At 44.9% G+C, this 24,396-nt stretch overlaps 1 protein-coding gene across 9 annotated transcripts in view; it reads right to left on the minus strand.

Annotated features, from left to right (window-relative positions):
• Nucleotides 1-501: 501 nt before the first annotated feature.
• PTBP3 (polypyrimidine tract binding protein 3) overlaps nucleotides 502-24,396 on the minus strand; it is a 1,755,480-nt gene continuing 1,731,585 nt past the window's right edge. For all 9 annotated transcript variants that reach the window (XM_069630627.1, XM_069630630.1, XM_069630624.1 and 6 more), the window contains one exon: nucleotides 502-10,293. In XM_069630627.1, the coding sequence (XP_069486728.1) occupies nucleotides 10,161-10,293 (133 nt within the window). In that variant the 3' untranslated portion in view covers nucleotides 502-10,160. The remainder of the gene's footprint in view (nucleotides 10,294-24,396) is intronic.

Genomic DNA, 24,396 nt, shown 5'->3' on the forward strand with positions numbered 1-24,396 from the left:
TCTTCCTCCATTTATCCCATTAGTAATCTCCAACCACACCAATCATCTTTTACAGAAGTATGTGCAGGGAGGCCAACATCAGTAGCAGAAAAGGGCTTTACAAGGCCACTTACCTTATCTCTCTATAAAGATGAGCTTGCAGACTTCAGAAACAGTGACTCACTGTTTATTAGGAACATGTTTGCAATCTTAAAATAATAGGAAATGTGAGCGAGAGAGTGCTTGAAAATGCTAAAAGATATAACCGACAGTGAAATAAATATAAGAAAGACATTAGATCCACATTTGTAAGACAAAGGGAAGCCCAAAGCAACAGACAATAACGCAGGGGAATTTAAACGAGTACAGATGTAGTGACATTTATTAAAAGGCATGCTATAACAAGTAGAGTTGTTAGGAGAAGAGTAGTAAGTGTAGACATGAGCAATAACCAGAAAATGCACAAATGCAAAAAGGAATAAAACCTAGCACACACGTGCGAATTAACCATGCACTACACAGTTAGAAAATATGTTTCTTTAATATTGAATTTTCTCTTTGCATTTATAACAAGTCATCTCAACAGACAAGGAGACTGTTCCCCACTTGCAATGTCACAAACTGCTTTACAAATGAAAGCTGGTTATTTTGCTTATCAAAATATACAAGACAAATGGTGTTTTTTGTTTTCTTATTAAAAAACACTAACTTGTTCCCAAAACCTTTTATGCCTGGTAAAAAAATTGTTGTTACAAATATTTACAGCATTTAATTGCGTCAGGTGCACATTCTTACCATCTGAAAAAAGAAATTGTATGGACAGTCTGTAAAACAAACGGAGTGTGTGCCAGTGGCCACAGTGGCCAGTTTTCTTTCTTTCAGGATACAGTACTGAAAATCGTCCATGCTCACCTTGCCATGTGTCATTTCCCTCGTTTTACTTTACAATTTGATATCGCCCTCCTCACTTCCAAAAGGTCAATTCAATAGTACAAAAAATAAAAATAAAAATGACGAAGGCCACTTTGTACTGTTTTCTTTCATGATGGAAACAAGGAGGAAATGTTTTGACAAGAGTGTCTCAGTAAAACCAGTAGCAGAAAGTCTTTGGTTGGAGCAGTGAGGCAACATTTTAATACATTACTTTTTTCTTTAACATTGTGACTAGTGCTCATGCGAGCGCAGCATGGGCTTAACGGACTTGGTTAAAAACACTAGGGTAAGTTGCACCACAATCATCAAATCAAATTGCCACGACCCCAGTAACCCATATACTGATGCACAATACAGGCTTGGAATGTTACTGAAATTGACAGACTGGAAAGATGTTTAGCTATTCACCAATGTTATGAATATGCATGGAATTTATAAAGCAAGAACATGGCTAGGAAGCAACATATAGCGTAAGAACCCATGAATTAAAGACCAGCCCTATGATTTCAGCTTGCTCCTGCCCAGATTGTAGCATTAATTGAAGTCTGTCGAGGAATAGTTGTATTGAGCCAACAGATGACAAGTGCTGTACCTGGTGCCAATCTGAAAACCATTGTAATCTGATGACTCAGATTTAATTCACTTGGTGTAATTAATGTGACCCAAAAGTACACATCCCGGAATACATTTATCTGCTCAATTAAAGCCCAATGGGGGGAACATTGTTTGTCTAGTGACGCACCTTGCAATTTTAACTCTGCCCTATGCCTGAAGAGGGGACAATCCAACATGCCAAAACAAGGCTATGCCAAACTAGTGGAAAGAGGCATCACACTTCAGAGCGAGGAGACAATAATGCCAACAACAATTGTGAGCAGTAGCCTATGTGACAAATATAATTGTCCCAGATTGCAACTTGGCCATGAAAGCCTAGGATGTAACCTAATACGCATATAGCTGGCCAGGAACAGAAAATCTGCGGATGTGTTATCAATGAGAAATACAAGCCACAGGCATGTTGCCATCGGTACATTTTTACTAGGGTACATTTTTACTAGGGGCAAGTGCACAGTGAATGCAACTACAATAACCTGAGTGCTTATAGGGTGTGGTGTTTTACATGCAAAACATTAAGAACATTGAGAACATCAATTGGTGCATTATCATCAAAACGGAATGTGCCACAATCTTGGTTTAAAAAGGGAAATTACATTCTGCTGTACATGAAAATCCCAAACTACTAATTCACTGATGTCCATCGGTTGACAAGGACCGAAGCTCCTTGACCCTTTTGAAGGCAAGCACTGTTTTCCAAGAAAGGGCAAGAGGAGGCCTCACTGGTAGGACACAGGCTCAAAACTGGTGCACAAGACAGAAAAAAAAAAGAAAGCAGACCACATAGGGGAGCGAGCAGGATCCCAGAAATGGGTTACAAGTGCATCTTCCCATCAAACATGCACTGGACCTCATTGTTCAAGAGAGCTACTCATGCATGCTACAATGGCAGATATGTGGTATTTATACCAATCTATGCAAATTGTGTGCCTTCTAGGGAAACAGAAGTAACAAATAGACGAGGGCTGGTTTTCTTAAGTCAAGCCCAATGACAGAATCAAACCTGCTCAATTCTGTATTGTCTCCAATGGAAACCTTCCTTAAAGCACCCACATTTCATATTGCTTTCTGAAATACATATGCAGGTTTAACAATTTCGAAATGAGCTGAGACAGGAAACCAGGGTCTGACTGAAGTTCTGAGAATCAGTTTGACATGAGAAATAGACCTAAAACAGTCCCACTGCGATGATGACTGTGGCGCTGCTGGCGAAATATCACTGTTGGGGTAATCATTGGCCTTGCTCTTGAATATGGACTGGTTAATTGTAAAGGGGGAAAATATGTATGTCCAACTCATCAAACAATTCCTAGGATGTTCTGCGCTCTTTCCATACTGCAGAAACATAAGGAGTATTCAGATAGGCCCCCAATAGCCAGGAGATCAACCTGTGGACTCCCCCAAGCTCTAAACATCTGTTGGAACAGTGGATGAGCAAGGTCCCATTTATGCACAGTGCAATATTGAGCTTAAATAGTTTGCTTCAATGTTGACCACTCCGTGAAGGTACAATGAGACAAGGAATCTGTTGCGAGATGGCACATTCTCGAAGATTAATTATGAGACAGCAACCAAACAGGAGTGAATATCTCTACTCGTGCTTGCTCAGGTGGAACACACCTGTGGTGCCATAGATATAATTGTGAATTATTGTCTTGTGAACAATAAGTCTTTTGTTGGTAAGAACACATCTTTGCACTCCAAGAGCTTGATGTGGAACTCCCGTCCTCCTCTTACTGGAGCCTATGTGTTCACAGATTATTGCCACAGCCAGCCCAACTCTCCTCAGAGGAACTGGTGCATGATGATCAAAAGGGAAGGTCTCTGAAAAGCACCGCCAGTGAGACTGGCCATGTTTGATCCAACGCAGAAGAGTTTTTGCTTTGGCATCAAGAGCTACTTGAATGGAAATGCCATCAATCAGACATATCTCTACCGTCACTGTGCAAAGCAAACAAGCTTCTGCTTCCTTTACCACCAACGTGTGTAAGGGAGGATAAAAGGCTATGCCCAATTAGGTATCCCAGTCCAATTCAGTGAACATAATTCTTTGAAAATTAATAACTGCCTGGAGAGAATCTGCGACTAAAACTTAGAAGCCCTGATCAAACATTCAACCAGATAGAGATAAATATGGAGTTCCAGGATGCACACTTGGAGCGCTACCATTGCAAGCACAACTCTGAACATTCTGGAAGCAAGTTTTAAATGGAATGGTATGTATCTGTACCAATAGTGATGGCCTCACGTTACAATCCAGGAACAGCATTTGAGGATTTCTAGTAGGGATGCAGAAGCATACATCCTATAGATTTACAAAACACAACCTAATCTACTAGTTGTACTGGGCCAATAATGTGAGAATAACAAAGTGCAAAGTCTTCAGAGAATCACACTAGTTGGGCCAGAATATTTGACGGACTGAATTTTCTGCACTGTGGAGTAGCAAAACTTGTCTTGATGTTCATTGATGCAGTAAATATGTCGGCAGCAATGGAGGACATTGTAGCAGAACATAATTGCATTTCCTGTATGAAACCTTGAGCCAGTCCTGACTTTGTATTGTTCATGAAGAGATTTATTTTCAATAAAAAAATACAAATCTAAAAATTCAATGTGTAATTGAAAAGAAATAATTGGCTGAAGGTGTTTATGCCGGACAAGGGCCCACTTGGAGAATAAGGGAGTTAACATCCTCAATGTTATTCAATGCTCACGAAATGTGGGTGATAATTGTTCATAGATGAAACAAGTAGTACACTCTCCTGACTACTGCAATTGCCTGCAATAAGAGGTTGACGAGGAGTCATCCCCTCTTCAAGCAATCTTGAGCTGAAGGCCATCTTTGGATTCCATATTCATGCAAGTGTCACAAATCTGCCTATAGCAGGAAGACTCGATCCACTAGGTTTTGAATATGGTCTGTAGGAGAGAAGGAAAACACAGCCAATTTTTAAGTAATCAAGGAAAAATATCACATCAGTGATATGTTTTAGATGCCAGAGCATGGATTTTAAGCATTGTATGAGGCTGCACAAAGCTTGAAGTGTGAGTAGGAGGAATGGAAAACAGCACTCCGAGCACACACAAAACAATACTGATTTTCACTGCTGCAGGTCTTCATCAAGTGGTAAACATGAATGACATGACAGAGGAGATTTCATGGGAAGTAAACAACTCACTATTCTATCTTTGCTTAAACTTCATTTAACAGAGCAGGGGCTTCATTCACATGAGAATATCAAATGTGGAATATATAACTTGCACAAAAGATTAGAAAGAAAGACCCACAAGAAAGTGACGGATCAGAGTAGCTTCCAACGAGTCTGCATGAGGGATGGGGGAATGCAACAGGAATAGGAAGGTGGGTGGGTGAGACAGGTGGGAAAGAGGCCTAGCACGTGGAGAAAAGTTTGAGCACAATATGGTCATGTAATTGGCAAAGATGGAGGCTGGGCTGTGGGGGATCAAATCACACGTAGCTAAATAAGAGAATGGCTTCTCTTTGAAATGAAAGCTACAGCACCTCTTTTCAAACGGTTTTTAGCCTACCACGCTTGGTAGCAAAGGTTACAAACCAGTTGAGAAGGATAAGCAGGAGAAGAGCGAATATTACTGTGACAAGTGGACTTGAAATGTTGCATGTGATCCTTTTTATAAGGTTTGCTGGGTACAATAGTTAACCAACACAAGCAGCAAATACATACATGCTTGCGGATAGGATATATGAAGACTCCAAGTGAATAGTCACACTTTTAAGGTTCACAATTAATTTCAACAGCCTTTCTAAGAGTTGGCATTCACCAGAAGGGTGAGTGGCCAAGTGAAACATACTTCGCATGATAGGGCATAGAAAATACCGACTAACAGGATTCAGCTATTTCAACAGATGTTACAGTAATGAAGAGTGAAGGCACAAACTTTGGTCCAGTTTTGATTTTCCTCCATAAAAATGCCTGCAAACATTCGTATTCAAAAGTAAACTTTGAAAGCTATTTAACCTCAACTTCTCTCAATTCTAATATGAATGTAATGATTTAAGAACGAAAAAAAGAGCATGATCTCGATTTGTGTATGGCATTTTTTCTGTGATTGCAAATTTCTTCATGATTCTAGTGTGCAGAGGACAATCTTAAATAATGTGCCAAATTTGAGCAACATATTGATTCTTTGACAGGTTTTATGCAATGTTAAAAACCAACAAACATTTCAAATCCGGCATTAGAAACAGTATCAGCATCAATAGACCTAGGAAAAAACATTCTGGAGTGAAGTCCTGAGCTCCATACGTGAAATAAACCTCTCAGGTTTCTTTCAAGAAGCCTGGTGGAATGCAGCAACTTTCCCCAATAGCTAAGACAATGTCCTTACACTAGCGCAATCACATGGGACATAGAGCCCTCTCAGACTGCACGTCCAAAATAACTTGCGTCTAAGTTCTAAAATGAAATCAAACTTCCATCCACAACAGAATAAATTTCCCTTTGCAAATGTAATGTGCCAGAATACCTGCAATGGTAACCATGATACAATTTTCCTCCTTGTCCGGTGGAATGGGTCCTGCATTGAGAAAAGGCAAGTAAAATACTTCCACAATGCTCATAAAAATAAATCAATCATGTCATGGAATGATTGCTCCTGGCAGATTAGTTGGGTTCAGCAGCCTTGTCCTTTCCCCTCGCTGGATCACTGCAGAAGGATAAGTTATGGCGGTAGCTTGCAATTTCTTGTTTTCTGCTACAAGCAAACTATGGTCTGGCACAATGACCCCATTTCCTTGAGGTATCACATCAACCAAGGACATGTCCATACACAATCAGCAAAAAAGTGTAACAAGACTACAGAATTGTGCAATTTCCCACAGATACTTCAGTCACTGAGTACATACTGAGTACATTCTAATGGGTAATTAATGTTGTTCCTTTGCTTCACCATGAAAGGGAAAGCAAGAGAAAAGTGGAACATTCAAACTCAAAAAGGTAAATCGCAGATTCAGAAATACAAGAAGTGTACTCTTAAATTCTACCATGGAACTAAGTCTGATCTAGGAGGAGTCCTCCCCCTCAGTGACTGGTAATAGCGGCAAAAATAAAGCATGCAATCTTAACGCAAGCAAACAAAGATCAACCACAAAATGGAAACAAAAATAAAGAACAAAAGACAATCATGAAAGACAAAACTAAAGCTGAACGATTGGGAATTTCTGGCCAAGTGAATAGTTCACTGAATTCCCACACATTATTGCGGGAGCGCATGACAACATATCAAATGTAGGCCTCTGCAAGGTAATCAGCAGGTGTATAAAAAGGAGATTTTTAGCAAATAGTGTAAATTATGTGCTATTTATACTCAAATGGGGCAACCAAGCACTATTACACTTCAAATTAATCATGCCCCTCCCTCTCTAATCCAGTGGCATATTGCAAAATAAGTGAGGATCCCAGGCAAAATGTGCTGGGTGGGGGTTCTTAACAGAGGGGACTCCCTTCCACTGCATGGGCTGAAGGGGTGTCAGTTACACCCCTGATTAGCTCTTTACATTTAAAGTTCTGCATGATGTTGCATGTGTTACTTTCGAATTAGGCACAGAGTACATGCATGATGCCCAGGACAACTGCATACTACGTCCTAGGGGAGAAACATGTGCGCCGGATACATTCTCCAGTTTAGAAATTGTGTGCAGATACCTCTGAAGCTACGGTGTGTACAGCAAGGTTTGATACTTAAAACCATTATTTAATCAGTACATTAAGGCTATGTTAATGCAATATTAGGCCCTTGTGAATGAGACTGCATCACGCCTTCCCAGAACACTGAGAACCACTTCCACACAGTTCAGGCTGTGGAGGGCGCATCTTGTATAATGCTTACAGAAAACAGATGCCTGCAAAGTAGATGCATTCAGACAGAGGCAACTGCTGCAATAGCAGTTTCTGCTTGTCTCATGCCACCAAACAAAGTAAAAACGAGAGGTGAACAATGAAAGTGTGACAAATCAGACATGCCTCTTACACAGTGCCAACAGAAGTCATTTTCACAGACTTGCTTGCCTCTCATAGTGAAAGGAGTGATGTGGGAGCTAATATACACACACACAGCCAGCATTCTCTCTGTGCAATTTACAAAAAAAAGTGAGACATGTCCAACTGCCCAGTCAAAAACTAGAGGTTCTTCACCCAGAAACGTCCTTCCATTTGGTTTCTAAACAACTCATCAATAACATATTATAAGCTTCTTGCAACCCAATGAGGTATTGCATATCTGATAATCAAATAATACAAGTGAATGAGCCAAGAATCAAGCTGGGACCAGTAAATTAAAATTAAACACACTGCAACATTTTAACACCATGCAGAGCAAGCACTTACATTTAGCCCAAATGTACAGTTTAGTCTTAGCAAAAGCCAGCAATCGATGCAGATTATATGGGAATTACACGTTCAACAACGTTCTTGTGTTGTATGCTCAGTGCTGAGAATACAATAACAATCCTGAGATATGATACAGTTTACATACTAGATTTTCCTGCTAAATTATTTTCCCCGCTGACCAAAATCTGCATCACACGACTACCACTAGCCATCATTTGGAAGAGGCACGCCCGTCTACTCTGATTGCGCCCCAATTCTCACCTCTGCACCAAAAGTAAAAAATAATAAGATGTCAGACTATGACATACTAAAAAATCTAATAAAAACAGAACAATGAAAATCCAAAAAAGACAAGAAAATAAATCACTCACTCACCAAGCCCACAATACAGCCTTCAAAGACATGTTTAAAACCTAATCTACGGTTTCATTAAAATCACATAAGGCACATAATAAGAAATTAAGTAAATACACAGTAATTCTGATCTAAATATTTAGAGAGTATAGTGGTACAAAAAACCCTTGAGGTGTATGTGCCCTTTTGCTTTTACACCTTACCAAAAATATCATTTGAGCAATCTATCAAACCGTGCAATAGTCCTTAAGAGTTTCCTTAAGACTGTAACCTTCTGAACAGGAGTATTTAAAAATATTTTGGGGATTTTGGACTATTTGTTCCGTAAGGTTAGTCTCCAAAATCAAAATGTTAGATAAGTACTATAGGGATGTTTTGGGATGCAAATCACAAATACCCAAAATAAAAAGAACAAAAAAAATAAAAGACACACACACACTTTGGTCATCAATAACCAACTTAAATGCAGTTCTGTGTGCAACTAAACTGGGTATTTTCAGGATCCCGTCTGCGCTTGCAAAAGGCAGGCACTTGTAACATGTGTGTAACCTGTTGTGAACAGCCTCCACAGTATGGCTCAACAAAGCATTTCAGAGGATTGCTTGGTAGCTCTCAGTAGAAGTCCTATTTTGACATTAACTCTTTGAGGGACTGAAGCCATTTTAAAATGTATCAGGAGTGGCTGGTGTTTGGGGGACGTAATAGTCTCTCATACACTCCAACACACTCACATACACTATCTGTGTACTTTTTAAGAGCAGTCAAATGATACCATGAACTTTTCTCAACAAAATGGGAGACAAGCAAATTTGTGGGAGGATAATCGACAATGAAAACAGAAATTACTCGATTTCGGTTTGATTCATATGCAAATTCATTTTTTGAATTTTTGTTTCTGCAACACTTCCTCTACTGATTCAAAACTGGTCGACAAGATCATTTGGTCCATAGGGAAAAACAGGTTCACTACTTGAATTAACCTACCTTTCACTGGTTACAGTGTTGCCAACTCAGTAGGTGTAGTGCAATTCTGTTTGTATCAAATCAGAGAGCCTTTGGAGGGGGAGAGGGGAGAAGGAGGGTGGAAATCGACAGGCGTTACAAGCCCAAAGTCAATAATGAGAGAATGTTTTTGTTGTACTGGGGCATAGCCTCAATGATGAAGGTTAGAAAACAGCTATAGTGCATCTAGAGATTCTACAAACAAATTGCCAATAAACTGTTGAACAGTTGAGGGCATGTCGCACAACAGTCAAAACAACATTTACAATTTGAATGTGTCAAGTACCTGGAATGCAGGTTGTGGGTGAAGGTTACTTTGTCTATGTAGGAAAATTTCATGCGTACATTTAGGTTACTGCACAACTAAGTTAAGCATTGGGAAGAGGTGCCAAATAAGTCAATCATTTTTAAGGCAAATTATATACAACTCTGATGCTTTAAACCCATGCCCAGTGTGGGATCCACTTTTCAAACGGCTGAGGTATGGCTCGGACAACCAGCCAAAAAGATGCAAGACAAAAATAAATATAATTAAAACATGGATAAATTCATAGCAGACATTTTTTGGATCTTACAAATGTTGTGCAAGGCTCATATATTAACAGAAAATGTAAAATAATGTCTGTAAAACAGAAAGCAGACAAGGAAATTGAACTGTCAAAGCAACCATTTCTATTGATTTACCTCAAAACAAAGAAAGCGACTTATTTTTTTTTTAGGGCAGGCCGCTTACTGGCGGACTGAATGTTAACCTAATAAAATCATTACTTGATTGTGTGGACATGTGGAACGTCAAATAAGAGATTTTCATTTTTTTTTTTAAAGAGGCAGAGTTGGTCTTAGCTGCTTCAGTCTCTGTCTGAACAAAGGTAGGAGTCCAGTCTTGAAAGGAATTTTCACGGAAAGTTAGATTGTAGATTTTGAAAAGGAAACTCTGAGGTGGTGATTTTCTCCAAGGTCATGATTATGGAGCTCTATAAGGGCCAAAATAGCTTCGTCCACAGATCCCAGCTGAATGAGGGCCATCTTGCGGTCTTTCCTAACATTCAAGGAAACAAAAAAGGGATACATTTAAACGTTTTACTTGTAAAGACATTATAGTCACCCAAAGATAATTCCAATTGTAAAGGCGATATTGTTTGCATTTGAAACCTAAACAAGTTTCCAAAAACTCAGAGATATGTAGAGAAACAAGCAGGAAAGGGTAAGTATTTTATTTATGTTTGTGTAAGGCACCTGCTTCGATGCCATCAGTTTGTGGCACCGCTAGGAAAAGAGGGAGGGGTGAAGTGGTGACAAACATCCGATTATTAACAGTCCTTGATGCATTCCATAGCAGTTAAGTTCAAACAAGAAGTCAGAGTAAGAACGCAGATGCTCTTCAGTCCAAATAAAATGTTTGAAGGCGCAGAGGTCATTTATTAACATTACAAGGAAGTTGGTGGTCATGCTCGACGAGAGCCAGACATGAGCCTAATACTTGAACAATCCAAGTTCATGTTTCATGACCGTGCCATCAGAAGTCATGAAGGCTAGGATGAAAGAAAGTCTCCACTAATACTGTATGGATGTCCTTATTAGTATGGTATAATGAACTTGAGAGTTACATTGTCTGATGGTTAGGCCGAAGTTTAGAATCCACCTGGAAAATAGATCACAAAATAATGCACAGTTGTTAACAAATATTCTTATGTTTCACCTGATCTACTGAGATCCCAGCAGTGGTGATGTGCAGACATTACATATTCTTATCTTGTTTAGTTCCTTTGCTCACTCACCTTGTCAATATGTTTTGCTATGTGATTCATCCATACTGTCATGTTAATGTTATGTACCCTTTCCTGAGCATGTTACTTTATTTTTGAACATCGATAAAAATGTATTTTTAAAAATTCATGCTGGGCCAGTGACATGCAGAGCCGACACACAAGTAGGGTGACATCTGTACCACGGACACATGGAGAGGGAGCCCAATGGCCTGGAGGCATAGTTAAACTGAAGCCAGGGGAGAGGCTGACTGATCACAAGATCCAACCAGGAAGTGTAGATGTCCATTGAAGTTAAGGCTTTGAGACAACGTGATGGTGAAAGAGGTTCACAGGGGGCCAACCGAAGGACGTATCCCCAGATTTGTAGCCCTGGCAGGAGGGAAGAAGAGGATGCACTTAGTCAAAAAGCATTGTTTCAAAGGCAAGCTTTAAAATTATTTTCTATACCCAATATGTTTTTCATCATTTGTTTGGGACAAAGGCAGAAGGAGTCCCAGAGGGTGGTACTTGGGGCTCCAATATTTCTTCTGTGAACATTTTTTCTTGAAGCAAATGATGCGATGGCAGATTGGAGGTTTCATGAGGGAGGTTCTGGCTGAGGTATGGCAAGTCTTTGCCTCCAAAAGGACTACTGAAAGGGTGAAGATCTGAAGTCAAAAACTGAAAACAAGTGAAGGATTACAATGCTGAAGTGTTGTGGCCTCTAGGTTTCAGGCACTGTCTGGCTGGTCAGTACAGCGGCTTTATTCTGTAGCAGTTTAAGTTGGCGCATCAGGCCTTGGGAGAAACCCAATTAGAGTTTATAACAGTAGTCAATATTCAACAGAATTGTTACTTGGGCACTGCAACCTTGTGGTGCATGATAAGAGAAGGATGTACTTGTGCAGATGAAGGGGAAAGTGGGACCAGGTATTTGCTTATGGAAGGAGAGTTAAGATTATTCTAATTCAGGCAAAGGCAATTGCCAATAATCCAACCATATTTGTGTGCCAGGCAGGTCGAGAGGTTTTGGGAGACCAATAGAAATGCCCTAATTTGAAGGAATCCTGTGTTATTGTCTGCATATAATTGAAATGAAAGAGGAGCAATGAGGTCTGCCATCGGTTTTAGAAATGAGCCTGGAGGGACTCTACAGTGACTGATTGAAGCAGCTGACCAGAAGGTTCTGGTTCTAACTTGTGAATCTGTTATTTTCTGGAGGTGATCCATTTTAAGCCAAGTCCTTGAATGTCCATAGATCATTTGAGACTTTTGAGTAGTGTTTGGTGGTTTTCAGCATCAAATGCAGCGGATAAGTCCAGTAAAATTAGAACAGCACAAACATTGTTTTCAAGTCATAGCAAACATTCATCCTTCATGAACAGAAGCAAAGATTCCATGATTCTGCAGAGTCTGAACCCTGATTGGCCCTTGTGGAAGAGCATTAAAGAAAGACTGTTCTCCTGTAGTTGCAGGATGCTACCCTTTCTAGAGAAAAGTGTTAGCGATGGGGCTGATGGTTAGCCAGGACCAGCTAAGATCAGCTGTTGGTGTTATTTATTTATTATAACGAGTGGTGGAATTGAGGTTTTCTTCAGAGAGTTTGGGATTAAGCCATGATTGAAGGAGCGGATAGTTAGGGTAGCCTGGAGCTATGGAGTTTGTGCTGTCTTTTTAGTGATTGCTAAGCAAGGGAACGTGCGTTTAGGCAAGGATTTCTTTTAGGAGACGGTATGCTATTTGCCATGTACATCAGCTTGAAGGAAGGGAAGGAAATACGGAACACCTTCTCAGGATCAGCAGGTTTAACCACTACCACAGCACACAGATGCATCACCAGACAAACACTCCAAAAAGTTTAAGGTCACTGTTTTTCAGAGAAGAAGTGGCACAGTGGGGCCAAAAGCTATACAAATGCAATGGCAGCCCCTCCTCAGATTTCCTAAGCCATTTTCCCAAGAGGTAATCCTGGTAATCTAAGGCAGAGCTTCCCATGGACCGAATTACACTATCAGGATAACTTCTTACTATACAGCCACACCCCTCAGTATGTTGGGACCTTCAATCCGGGTTTTCCCTTTTCAAGAAGTATTGACAATTTTCACAAGTGGAACAAAGGAAAATGTAACTCAACAGCCTCTTCACCTTGAAGTTCACACAAAGTGTTTGAAAAGCCTTTGGGCTCAACAAAAGTCTCAGGGTTTGTAATTACCAATCCAGTAACTCCCTTCCTGGAATGTTCCCCCTTTTCAGTCACACGGTCTTGAAGGTCTAAGTGCCCCCAAAATGCTTTGGCTCATTGGTCTGGACCTTCTTGTCTTCCGACTCCTGGGAGGCTGCTCCTGTCTGGGACTCTCGGTACGAACATTGGCCTAAGTAGCTGTGGAAGCTGGGGTTGGAAATGAAGCCCAGAACTTCCACCAAATTGGGTCCACATAAACCTCTAAAGGTTGGACCAGGGTGCCTTTCGAGCTCTAATTTTGAGGTCCTGGGTCTAATTCCAAACACTCCATCCGTTCATTGACAAATAGCAAGTGTCACGTATCTAAAAGGACCTTTCCTACACCTCCCAACTCCTTCCTTTCTCACTTTCTCCTCTGTGATTATCACTATATGCTCAGCACTCCTCCACTCACACCCCTTAATGTTAGGGTGCACTTTTTGTTCTTGGTCTCATCCTTCTCTCATTATCTTCAATAATTTCCTCTGGAACATGCTTTTCTAATCTTGGCCATCATCTTCACCTCCTCCTCTCTCCTCTTGATATTCCCTCTCAGCACCTTCTTTTTCACCTTCCCTTGCTCCTCTTTGCGCCACACTACCTCACTATTTTCCTTAAAACACCCGCTCTTTTCACCTCTTCCCGATGCTCCTCACAACCTCATTCTCCTTCCCTCCACCTCACCAACTCCTTATTTTCCATCATCTCCTCCTCTTATCTCCAATGATCCGTCTCACCATCTCTGTAATCTCCATCATCTATTCTTCGCTCCGCCTGATGTTCCCCCTCACCACCTCTACTTTTCATCACATCTGCCCCATTTGCCTGCCCTCTTGCGGCCTCCTGCTCCTGCTCCAACCCTTTCTGAATGCTCCTCCAACGCGAAGTCACTCCTACTTCGCATCCAAAAAACCACAGCTCTGCCCGAAAATAGCATCTTACTACACTAAAACCCCACCCCCGGGATGACCTTCCCTCTAATAAAAACATCTGCAAATCATAATTATCCTCCTACGTGGATTGGCTCTGCGGTTTTAGCTGAGTGGAATCACCTATTCATACTGATTGGGTACAGTATTGTGGGATAAGGCCATCAAAGCCTATGCTAGGCTCTGCAGTTTTGGCTGAATGGAACCACCCGTTCATATTTATTAGGCACAGTATTGTGGGATGAGGCCATCAAAGCCTAGGTTACGTTCGGCCACCATCTTGTTTTTTTTTGCATTACTGTTTGCATGTCGAAGGAGATACCACTAGCACAGATGCTGCTTGGCTCTCCTCCATTACAGACTTCCACAGCAGGAGGGTACTTGAATCTTAAAAGTTGCACACCTGCTTTGATGACCTCTGCATCGCACAGAATAGTTGCACACCTGCTTTGATGACCTCTGCATCGCACAGACTCTTGGACGTCTGGGTCTTCACACTTGCTCCAAGTGACAAGGCCCGACAAACTACTGGGGCATGGTGTGGTAAGGCATGGCATCCTCCTCATTCAACACCCAGGCACACAATCACAAACAGTGGCAGTGGCCAAATACTGCTACGTTTACCCCAAAGGACAGGGAATGGATTTCAACATACCAATTAAGTGCTGGAGTGGGAGGAGCTTACTATTTACTATGCAATTTGGAATGGAAATATACAGCCCATAGGGGTTAACAGTGTTATATATGATATGATATGGCATTTGTAACGCGCCTATACACAAGTGTTTCAAGGCACGACGAGGCAGGAACAAGGGATGACAGACAACGATCCTACTAGGCCAGGTGTCATTCAGATCGCGCAAGTGCAAAGGGTAGAGGGGGAAGGGAAAAGTGCAAGGGGGAAAGGGAGAGGGGAAAAGTGCAGTACGGGGTTATTAGCATACAGGATAAATAACAAGGGACAGCTAGTGGCAAGTGCAAAGTAAGTGCAGACAAGTGCTGGGAAGGAGGGCTGTAGGGATACAGACACAGTCCCGTAGTGCAGGGGTTGCCAGGGAGGCAGTGCAGGGGAGAGTGGCTGGGCCAAGGACCGAGAACAGTGAGTGGCACAGTTGCAGTTTCAGTAGTATTAGCAGGGGAGGGGGGGAGAGAAAGCGGAGGCAAAGAGGAAGGTTTTGAGGTGCTTCTGGAACCGGAGATGGTTCTCCTCAAGTACATTTTTTGTTCACTGATTTGGTGTTAATTTGAGGACTGGAACCAAATGTAAATGTTGCTTGCTCACAAAATCAAAAGTCAAATTTGATATGTTGTCCATTACCACATATGCCAAAGCTGACATGAGTTTTCTTCAAATTTGCCCTCACAAATACTCCTGGCAAGTAATCTCTTTTGGTAGAAAAGTTATTTGTATTACAGTAGCCTATTGGCAAATGTGATGAAAACAGTGTGGTAGGTAGATCAGAATTAGGACACACAGGGTTGGCATTTTGAATGGATGGTTATTATAAGTGACAAGGCATAACCAGTCCCTAAGCCTTAGATTCTCTATCCTATTCTATAAAGGAAAACAAAAGGGTGCTTGTCAGGATGTCTCAAAAAACAAGAAAAATCACCTGTCCAGAATTCTATGCTAACCTGAGCTCTGCCCCAATCACTGCAAAACATTTGAACAAAAGTACACTTACTGCACTAGCGCAAGCAAAAGAATGATAGCTGGTTTCTGACCCACACCCTGGTGAATATTTCAGAACAGCAGGTTCTGAAATATTCAGGTTTCTATTATTGGCACAGTTCAAGTAAGTACAAGGAATGTCTCTTGTCCGCCTTCTCATTTGGGGAATCTTGGCTCCTGTCCCCACTCTGGAAGTTCGTCTTGCGTTCCCTAACAAGAAAACCACAGGCATCCTCTTCAAGTGGGCAGTTCCTGCTCTTTACCCCGCCTTGGGGTCTCGCTCCACACACCACAATTTGGCAGCAATTCCCTGTAGCCACCACTTTGCCTCTAATCTCGTGGCTATGCTCCTCAGTGGGTGTCGGGGGTGGGAGTCTAAGTTCTGCCGATGCAGCACAGTCCCCATTGGCTTCCACACGGTCTTCTGCATCGACTGGACCCTGCCCTCTCTTTCCGCTGGTTTTCGGGCGGGTCATCAGCTCTTCTCTGAGCCAGTCGCCAGCTTCTTGAATCAGCCAGGCGTTTCTGGTTTGTGTCCTGGGAGCGCCAGTGAGCGTTCTGTGGACTTTGCCGAGGCTGGGTCTGCCACGCTGTGCATATACTCCCTCTTTCCTGCAACACCCCACAGGAAGAGGTCTCCCCAACCCTGCAGTTCTGAGGGTTCCCCTTCTCATCTCAGATCTGATTGGCTCTCTCTCTTAGTGAAAGGGCGTGGGACTATCAACTGTTCGCTCATTCCTGGCGAGGTTGGCGAGTACAGAGTGTCAGAAACCATAACAGCCACTTGCACAGGAATTTTCAAGTTATTACACAGTTTAACTGCCATATAGCCAACAAAGATATTTGAAACTTGAGATAAGGGAGGATAACATATCCCTTCTTGGCGATATCATGTCCTCTGAGGGGGAGGGAGGTCACCTCAGTGGGATTCCGCTTGCCCTTTCCCTAGGGGGTGTTGAGCTTCGCATTCTCACCCCCCTAGTCCCAAAGGTGGGCAGCTCCCCCAGAGGGCGTAAGGGACAAATTCCCTGGATTTGTCAAAATAGGCATCCCTTAAATTGATATTAGGCAAATAAATACCTGATTGTTGGAAAACCTTGCAATTAAAAATGCTATTCTACACTCAATAGAAGCAATAGTGCCGACATAAGCTTCATATTAGCGGCCTGAAATCAGTTGCTGCGTCTTCGCAACCTCGCTCTACAAATCGTGACCTGGAGAGAAGAGGCCAGATCAACAGCTAGTTTTTGGCTGGCGCTTATGTCTGAACTGTCAGTCATTCAAATCAAGTTTATTCGGAATAAAAAAATCCATCAAAGGTATTCAAAGTTAAAAAACATAACATAGGGGGCGTGGCATGGAGCTCCATCGATGTGGCTGCTCCTCTGATGGCCTCCGTAGGAAGCCCCCAATTTACCGTTATAACATGATGTTCCTGCTGTCATTTCAAGCTAAATAACACACCATTGGTCGCCGGAACGCCAGGGTAGCTGAATTGAGCCCTTATCGCTGTCCCAAGCCAGAGTTTGCAACCTTTGAAGCTCCCGAAGCCTCTGCCACCGAGGAATCCAAGATGGCGGGCGGCAGACCTGAGCTCCACATCTGAGCCTTCCACCGTCACCTACAACGACCTGCAGCCAAGGCAGCACCTGCCAGGAGAAACAGTAACCTGCATGGAGGCCCCCACCTCCTTATCTTGGCGGGACCGGAGGAGAGAAGCCTTCCATGACCCCTGGAGCTGCGCAGTGTGCCGCCGTAAGACGCAACCCGCCGTGAGCTGGCTGCAACAGCCAGGAGGGCCGCAGCGGTTGGACCGCCCTTCGTCGATCCACTAACCGGAGGGTCTGCTAGGTGATGCGATCCCGCCCAACTCCCTTTCCGCTCCCCAACGCAGCCCGTTGCTGAAACCTGCATTCAGAGGCGAGCCCATGCTGCGCATCTGAGAGCGGCAGCTCTTCAATCCCGACCGCCCGCTACAGCTGCCCGGACCGAGGCACTCCACCCGCCTGCACAGACGGATTTCTCCACTACTCGGTCCCGCTTCCCTTGGCCTGATAGCACGGCCTGAGTCTCACGCAGTGGCTCACCTCCGATGCACTGAAGCTCATCCCCCAACGCACGTAACTGAGAATCACTGGCCCAGGACCCAGCAGCCTTGCAGGCGCTTGCCCTTCCATCGGGACTGGCCCCTCCAGGAGGAACCTCTTGCCTTGGTAACTCCTGGGACCCATTCCTTCGTCTAGGGTCTCAGACCCCCTTCTATAACATTCCACCCCTGACCATCAGGCCTCGCCCTGACTCAATGGAACTCTGAGCACCTTCCAAGAAACATTCACCAGAGAACCCACCGAGGAAAGCATTTAAGCAACACCACAGGGGTAATAGGAGGATAACTCTGCAGGTAACAACTGCTTGGGAGATATAGATGACAACCCGCTGAACATCAAAAGCATCATCATTCCGTATTCCCCCATCTGATGGACCGGAGGTAAGGGCACATACAGGGAAACTGTTTTGGCCTGCACAGCCCTACCCCCTCAGAATTCTGTCTCACTCTAGCCCAGGCATCGGCCACCAGCGACAGTCAAGACCACACAACTAACTACACCCACCTAAGAGGGGCGCTCTCCCACACAGCAAAGAACAAGGAGACACCACTCAGGATTCGGTCCTGCCTCCATCACCCCACCTGCTTATCGACCTCTCACCAGCAAGCCTGTCTCCAACGCCCCTAAAAAGCCCTTTCACAACAAGGATCTAGCCCGAGGCAGTTGACCCTCGCCCAGCTCTCAAACAGGACTTTACCTTGCCACCCAGTCCTCAAAGCTATTCCTGGCCTTCCGGGTCTGCAGAGGTTCCCTCAACATGTCCCCCACCAACTGAGGGAAGTGCCCTCAGCGAAGCCCCCCCCCCCCCGACTTCACACATGCGGCCCGAGGGTCACACAAGGATTTCCTGCTTGTGAGTCGCGGAAATGCCCAAGCATCTAATTCCCCTAAACACGCAGATATTCCCACCATGCTCCTCCCTGCTGACAAGGGGAGAAAATCGAACGCCCGGAAATCCCTACCTCAAAAACCCTCGGAAAATAGGGGACAACTGGCGACCAAAGAAGATCTTCAAGCCTTCATGTCTGATATCAAACCTGAATTCAGATCATGCATGTCTGAGCTCACCACAAAGCTGGAGCAAACAGACCAAAGGGTCACAGAGGTAGAACAAAGACCAGGTGAAGTGGAAAATTTGACTCAGGAACACTCTGTAAAGCTGAAAGAAGTTTAACGCTCAATCCAGACACTGCTTGACAAAAATGAAATCCTAGAATTTAAACAAGAGGACCTCGAAAACAGGGCCCGTTGCAAAACAACCCGCGGATCCGGGACGTGCCCTCTTCAGTCCTGGATAAAGACCTAGCTGACTACGTGGGGACTTCTTCCAGTCATTGCTTCTCCACCTAAACAAGACGCAACTCGCCCTGGACCGCACCCACCGGTTGCGCCCCCGTCAGGGCATGGAAGCAGAGTCCCCAACAGACATAATAACAAGGGCGCACTTTTACACCACCAAGGAAGCTATCCCTGCAATAGGAAGAACACGGGACGAGCTGTCCTTTCAAGGCTTCCCCTCCAAATCTATCAAGACTTGTCTCTTGGGACGATGCAAAAGTGCTGAGCCCTTCGTCCTCTTACCCTTTTCCTCCAAGAGCACCAGGTTCGCTACTGATGGCTGTTCCAGACAGCTCTTCAATTCACCTACAAAGGAACTCCCCGTCGGATCAGCCACCTAGAAGACGCAGCTGCAATCCTGCGCCCAAACTCTCCTGAAGGGGCGGGAGACCCTCAATCTAATCCTGCTTCGCAGGACTCAAGTGGCTCACCCATCAAATCGAAACGTCTAGCTTGGACAAGAGTGCAAATAAACAGGAACGCAAAATGACCTCCTGCGACCACAGCGAAAGTAGGCGACACCGGAACAAAAAACAAAAAGGACACTGCTGCAGGCTTCACACGGCCCATGCCCAGCTCCAGGGTGCATGACATCAACTTTGCCTTGGAGTGGAATGTTATTGACTATTTATCTGTTGGCGACATTCGCCCAGTTCGAGAGGGGGAGGCCCGACCAAAAGAAATCGGCTCCCCCTATTACAGTAGAAACCTCCCGTTGGAGGCCCATGTTGGGAATCCTGTTCTCCCATTGGAGAGTTTTGATAAAACCCCAGCCATATGATGACCTCATCCTGAACTCACTGTCGGACGATAACTGAGCCCCATCCTACCCAACCCCAATCATGAGGTCCTTCGGCAGCCCAAAAGGCGATCCCTCCGCACCAGAAATTGAAATTTGTCACACTCAACGTCAGGGGCTTAAACACCCCCTATCCCCAAAAGGAAATCGACGTTGCAGCGCTTACAAGATGGAGAATCCTCTGTGGTCTTCCTGGAGGAAACCCATTTAATCCCAGCAGACTTCTCCCGGCTCCGTAGCAGCCTTGCGCTAGCCGGAGGGCCGCTTCATGGCGATTAAATGCCTTATTTATGGACAACTGTACTCCATCAATTCGGTCTACGCCCCAAACGACACTCAGGAGAGGTTCTACAGAGACCTGGAAGAAGCCCTCCTCCCATTCATCGAAGGTCAAACTATCATCGGAGGGGACTTTAATGGGGTCTGCGACCTGCTTAAGGACAGATCACATCCCTCGACCTCCAGAGACGCTAGACTGGCGACAGGTCTTCTCCGCCTTTTCCGGGCCCTGGATGTAGTCGACACATGGAGAGTGATCTACCGCAACGAAAGGGACTACTCCTTTTATTCATACGTACACAGAACCTTCTCCCCGATCGACTTGCTCCAGGCCTCCCCCCAGATCCTTGCCTTCACGGATGACATCACTGGTCCCAGGGTGCTCTCCGATCACGTTCCAGTTCCTTTGACGCTTCGGGCCGATGACCCTAACCCCCCCCACACCCACCCCGATGTTGATGGAACCTATATGACCCTATCCTACATGACATGTCATTAAGAGATTTTATAGCGAAATCCATCACAAATTTCTTCAAGGAAAACCGGAATGAAGACGCATCCCCTGCTAACACCTGGGGCACCATGAAGGCTGTGCTAAAAGGAGAACTAATTGCTCAGGGTGCAGCCTTTCACAAGCGCAGACAGCAGACTTGCATAACACTGGAAAATGAGGTTCACGAGGCGGAGGCTGCCCACAAACGAACAGGTTGGTCCCCGAAATCCAATTGGGGCCTACAGGCCGCCCGGAAAAAGTTGAGGCACATTATGCGGAAGCCACAGCACACCTGCTGACAAAGAACAAACAGAGGTATTATACCAAAGGCAATGAGGCAAATAAACTGCTAGTGGATAAACTTGCCAAAGCAAAGAAACAAAATACTATCCTGGGCCTTTGGGGCCCCCAGGGCATAATTCAGTATGCAGAACGGGACAAACTATGTCTCGTGGCCACCCACCTCTCGAAAGTAATGTCGGCATCTCCAAGAAGCCAGGAGGAGCAACAGGACTATCAGCAAGATGCAGCCCTACCCTGCCTCAAGGACAACACAAGGGAGAGCCTCAAGACCCACATTTCAGGTGAGGAAGCCGACACAGCCATTAAGAGTCTTAAACACAGAGCTCTGGGCACAGATGGGTTTACAACTTGCTTCTACAAAATCTTCCGCCCCAATTTATAATTCCCTTGACAACCCTTTTCAATTCCTTTGGTAACTCGGCATCCATCACCCCCTCCATGCAGGAATCGATCCCAGTCCTCATTCTTAAGCCCGGAAAAGACCCCAGGGATAACGGCTTGTACAGGCCCATCTCACTTTTAAGCCTTGATGCCAATATATATTCGAAGATTTTGGCAAACCGCTTAGCAAAGGTCTTCCCCAACATCATCGACCCAGATCAGACAGGATTTATCCTGCACAGGCCGACCAGAGACAACATCCACAGAGCCCTGAACCTCAGACATCGCAAACCAAGATCGGCGGCAGCTTGTCTTATTGGCCCTAGATGCAACTAAAGCATTTGATACAGTGGACTGGACATTCCTACGACTGTCCCTTAAGTCCTTTCACTTTGGCCCGACCTTTCAGAAGCTCGTCTTGGCTAACTACCAATCTCCAAAGACCCTCCTTAGAGTTAAAGGCCTCCTATCTGAACCGATTCCCCTGACCTGTGGAACTAGACAAAGATGCCCTCTTTCTCCCCTCCTTTTTGCCTTGGTCATGGAACCCCTCGCCCAACGAATCCGCCTAAACTCACACATTAAGGCCCTCCAAGTAGGCCCCTCTCAACACAAGATCGCACTCCTTCCCGAGGATGTCCTGCTATCCATTACAGATGTTGCCGCCTCCCTAGAGCCAGCCCTCGCGGAGATTCATAGTTTTGGGAGAGTGGCAGGTTTCACCATTCATCTTGGGAAGTTGGTGGCCCTGGGAGTTGGGCTGAGGCCAGGGGAGCGTTTATCCCTGGAAGCGCTATGCCCGATTCAATGGAGTGAAAAGGCCATTCCCTACCTTGGGGTCCAAATCCCGGCCTGTCCAGGGGATGTCTACCAGGCAAACTTTCCCCCACTCTTCAGAGAGCTGGAGAGAGACCTCGACCGCTGGCTCTCGCATGAGAACTCACTGCTTGTCTGCATCACCGTCTGCAAAATGAAACTCCTTCCACGATTCCTCTATGCCTGTTCATCTTTGCCCACCACAATTCCTTTGCTGCCACTGCGGCGCTTGCAGAGACAAATGTTTAGGTTCATTTGGAGGGGTAGGAAATCGCGTATCCCACAGAGGACCGTGATGGACGGCTCCAGATTGGGCAGACTGGGAGTTCCCGAACTTCGGACGTATCAGATAGCAGCACAACTAGCCCATCTCCAAGCTTGGACCAATACCTTGGGCGTCCCAAATAGGTGAAGATAGAACTATCCCGCCACCCTCTCCCCCTGCGCTTTCCCACATATATTCCCCCCCCCACCCTGCGCCGGACTTGGCCGAAGACCCTGTCAGCCGCCAAACATACTCTGAAGGCCTGGGACAGGGCTCTGAAATATAAGGGAATACCGAGAGGTCTAGGCCTTCCTCCCCAATCTTTAATAACCCAGCCTTTTCGCCAGATCCTGCCCCTCGAACTTTCGGAACTGGGTTGCGGGAGGACTTGAAGCCCTAAGCCAACTCTTCGAGGAAGCCCATCCGCGCTCCTTCGAGCAATGCAAGGCTGCCTTCCAAGTAGAAGAAACAGACAGATTTAACTATTCGGAACTCAGACACTGGTGCTCCCATCCACTGACCCGATCGGCAGCGATACGTGTGCCCAGCCCCCTTGAATTTACCATGAAAAACTTACCATCACGTGGGTAGATCTCTGCCCTCTACAAACTGCTACAAGAAAACCCCCCTCACCACTAAGGCCCCCTATATGTCACAATGGGAAGAAGACCTGGGGCACCCCATAGAGGACCAGTCCTGGGTAGACATCTGGTCGAGAACACACGCTTTTTCCCCTCTGCGTCACCAACCGAGAATGCGCCTACAAGTTGCTTCTACCCCCCGCCCCCCAATTAGTTTGCACCGCTTTGACTGGGCACTGTATCCCCTATGTTGGCGCCGCTGTGGTCTCCCGGGCTCCTACTTTCACATGTGGTGGACATGTCCGATAGTGAGGGATTTCTGGTCCCAATGCATTGGCACAATAAAAGACATAACCCAGGCGGAGAATTCCGCTGGATCCTGAATCTGTCGTCATGGGAGTTTCGATCCCAGGCCTCTATCCGAGGGCCGGCAGAAGGGCCTCTCTTATAACGCAACTCCTGCTGGCCACAAATATCACAGTACCGCGCATGTGAAATCTGCGGAGGGCCCCTTGATAACTCTTTGGTGGCTAAAACCAGGGACATTTTAATAGTGGAGAAAATCAATACAGCCAAAGCTGGCTTACTACACCGCTTCCTGAACACCTAGGAACCCGTCCTGGACTATGACAGAAACTTCCCGGCGCCAACCTACAAACCGCAGCTTATCGCAAGGGCCCTCCAGTTGAACTGCGAACAGCCAGATCCCAGCCATGCTTAACTGGATCACAATGAACCCTGGCTCGGGGGGAGGGAGAAGAGGGGGTTCGAGAGGGACTCATATCTTACATTGACGGTTATGCTTTGCTGACTATGACCGATTATGCTGTCATCCGTGTGCTGGTTTAAAATAAACATTAAAAAAAACATAACAGTAAATTAAAACAGCAAAGCAACTGAGACAACATAAACCATCAAAAGAAATAACATAATTAGTGCAGCAATGCTACATCCAAACATAAGCCATTACCGGACAATAACTGCCTTCGCAACTTAAGCCATTTTCAATGTACAAATAAACACATTGCACAGCGAACAGATCTTAAATTGATAAAACCTTAAAGCTGTTTGTACATTTACTCTATGAGCCTTCAATAAAGGCAAAAGGAATGTCTTCCTTAGAGTCGTAAATGCAGGACAAAAGAGCATAACATGTTGTAAATCATCTACTTTAGTCCATGAACATAGACATGTCTTCTTTTCCACACC

This window comes from Ambystoma mexicanum, chromosome 6q, assembly GCF_040938575.1.
Source record: "Ambystoma mexicanum isolate Mex_15411 chromosome 6q, UKY_AmexF1_1, whole genome shotgun sequence".
In the NCBI taxonomy this organism is placed as follows: Eukaryota; Metazoa; Chordata; class Amphibia; order Caudata; family Ambystomatidae; genus Ambystoma; species Ambystoma mexicanum.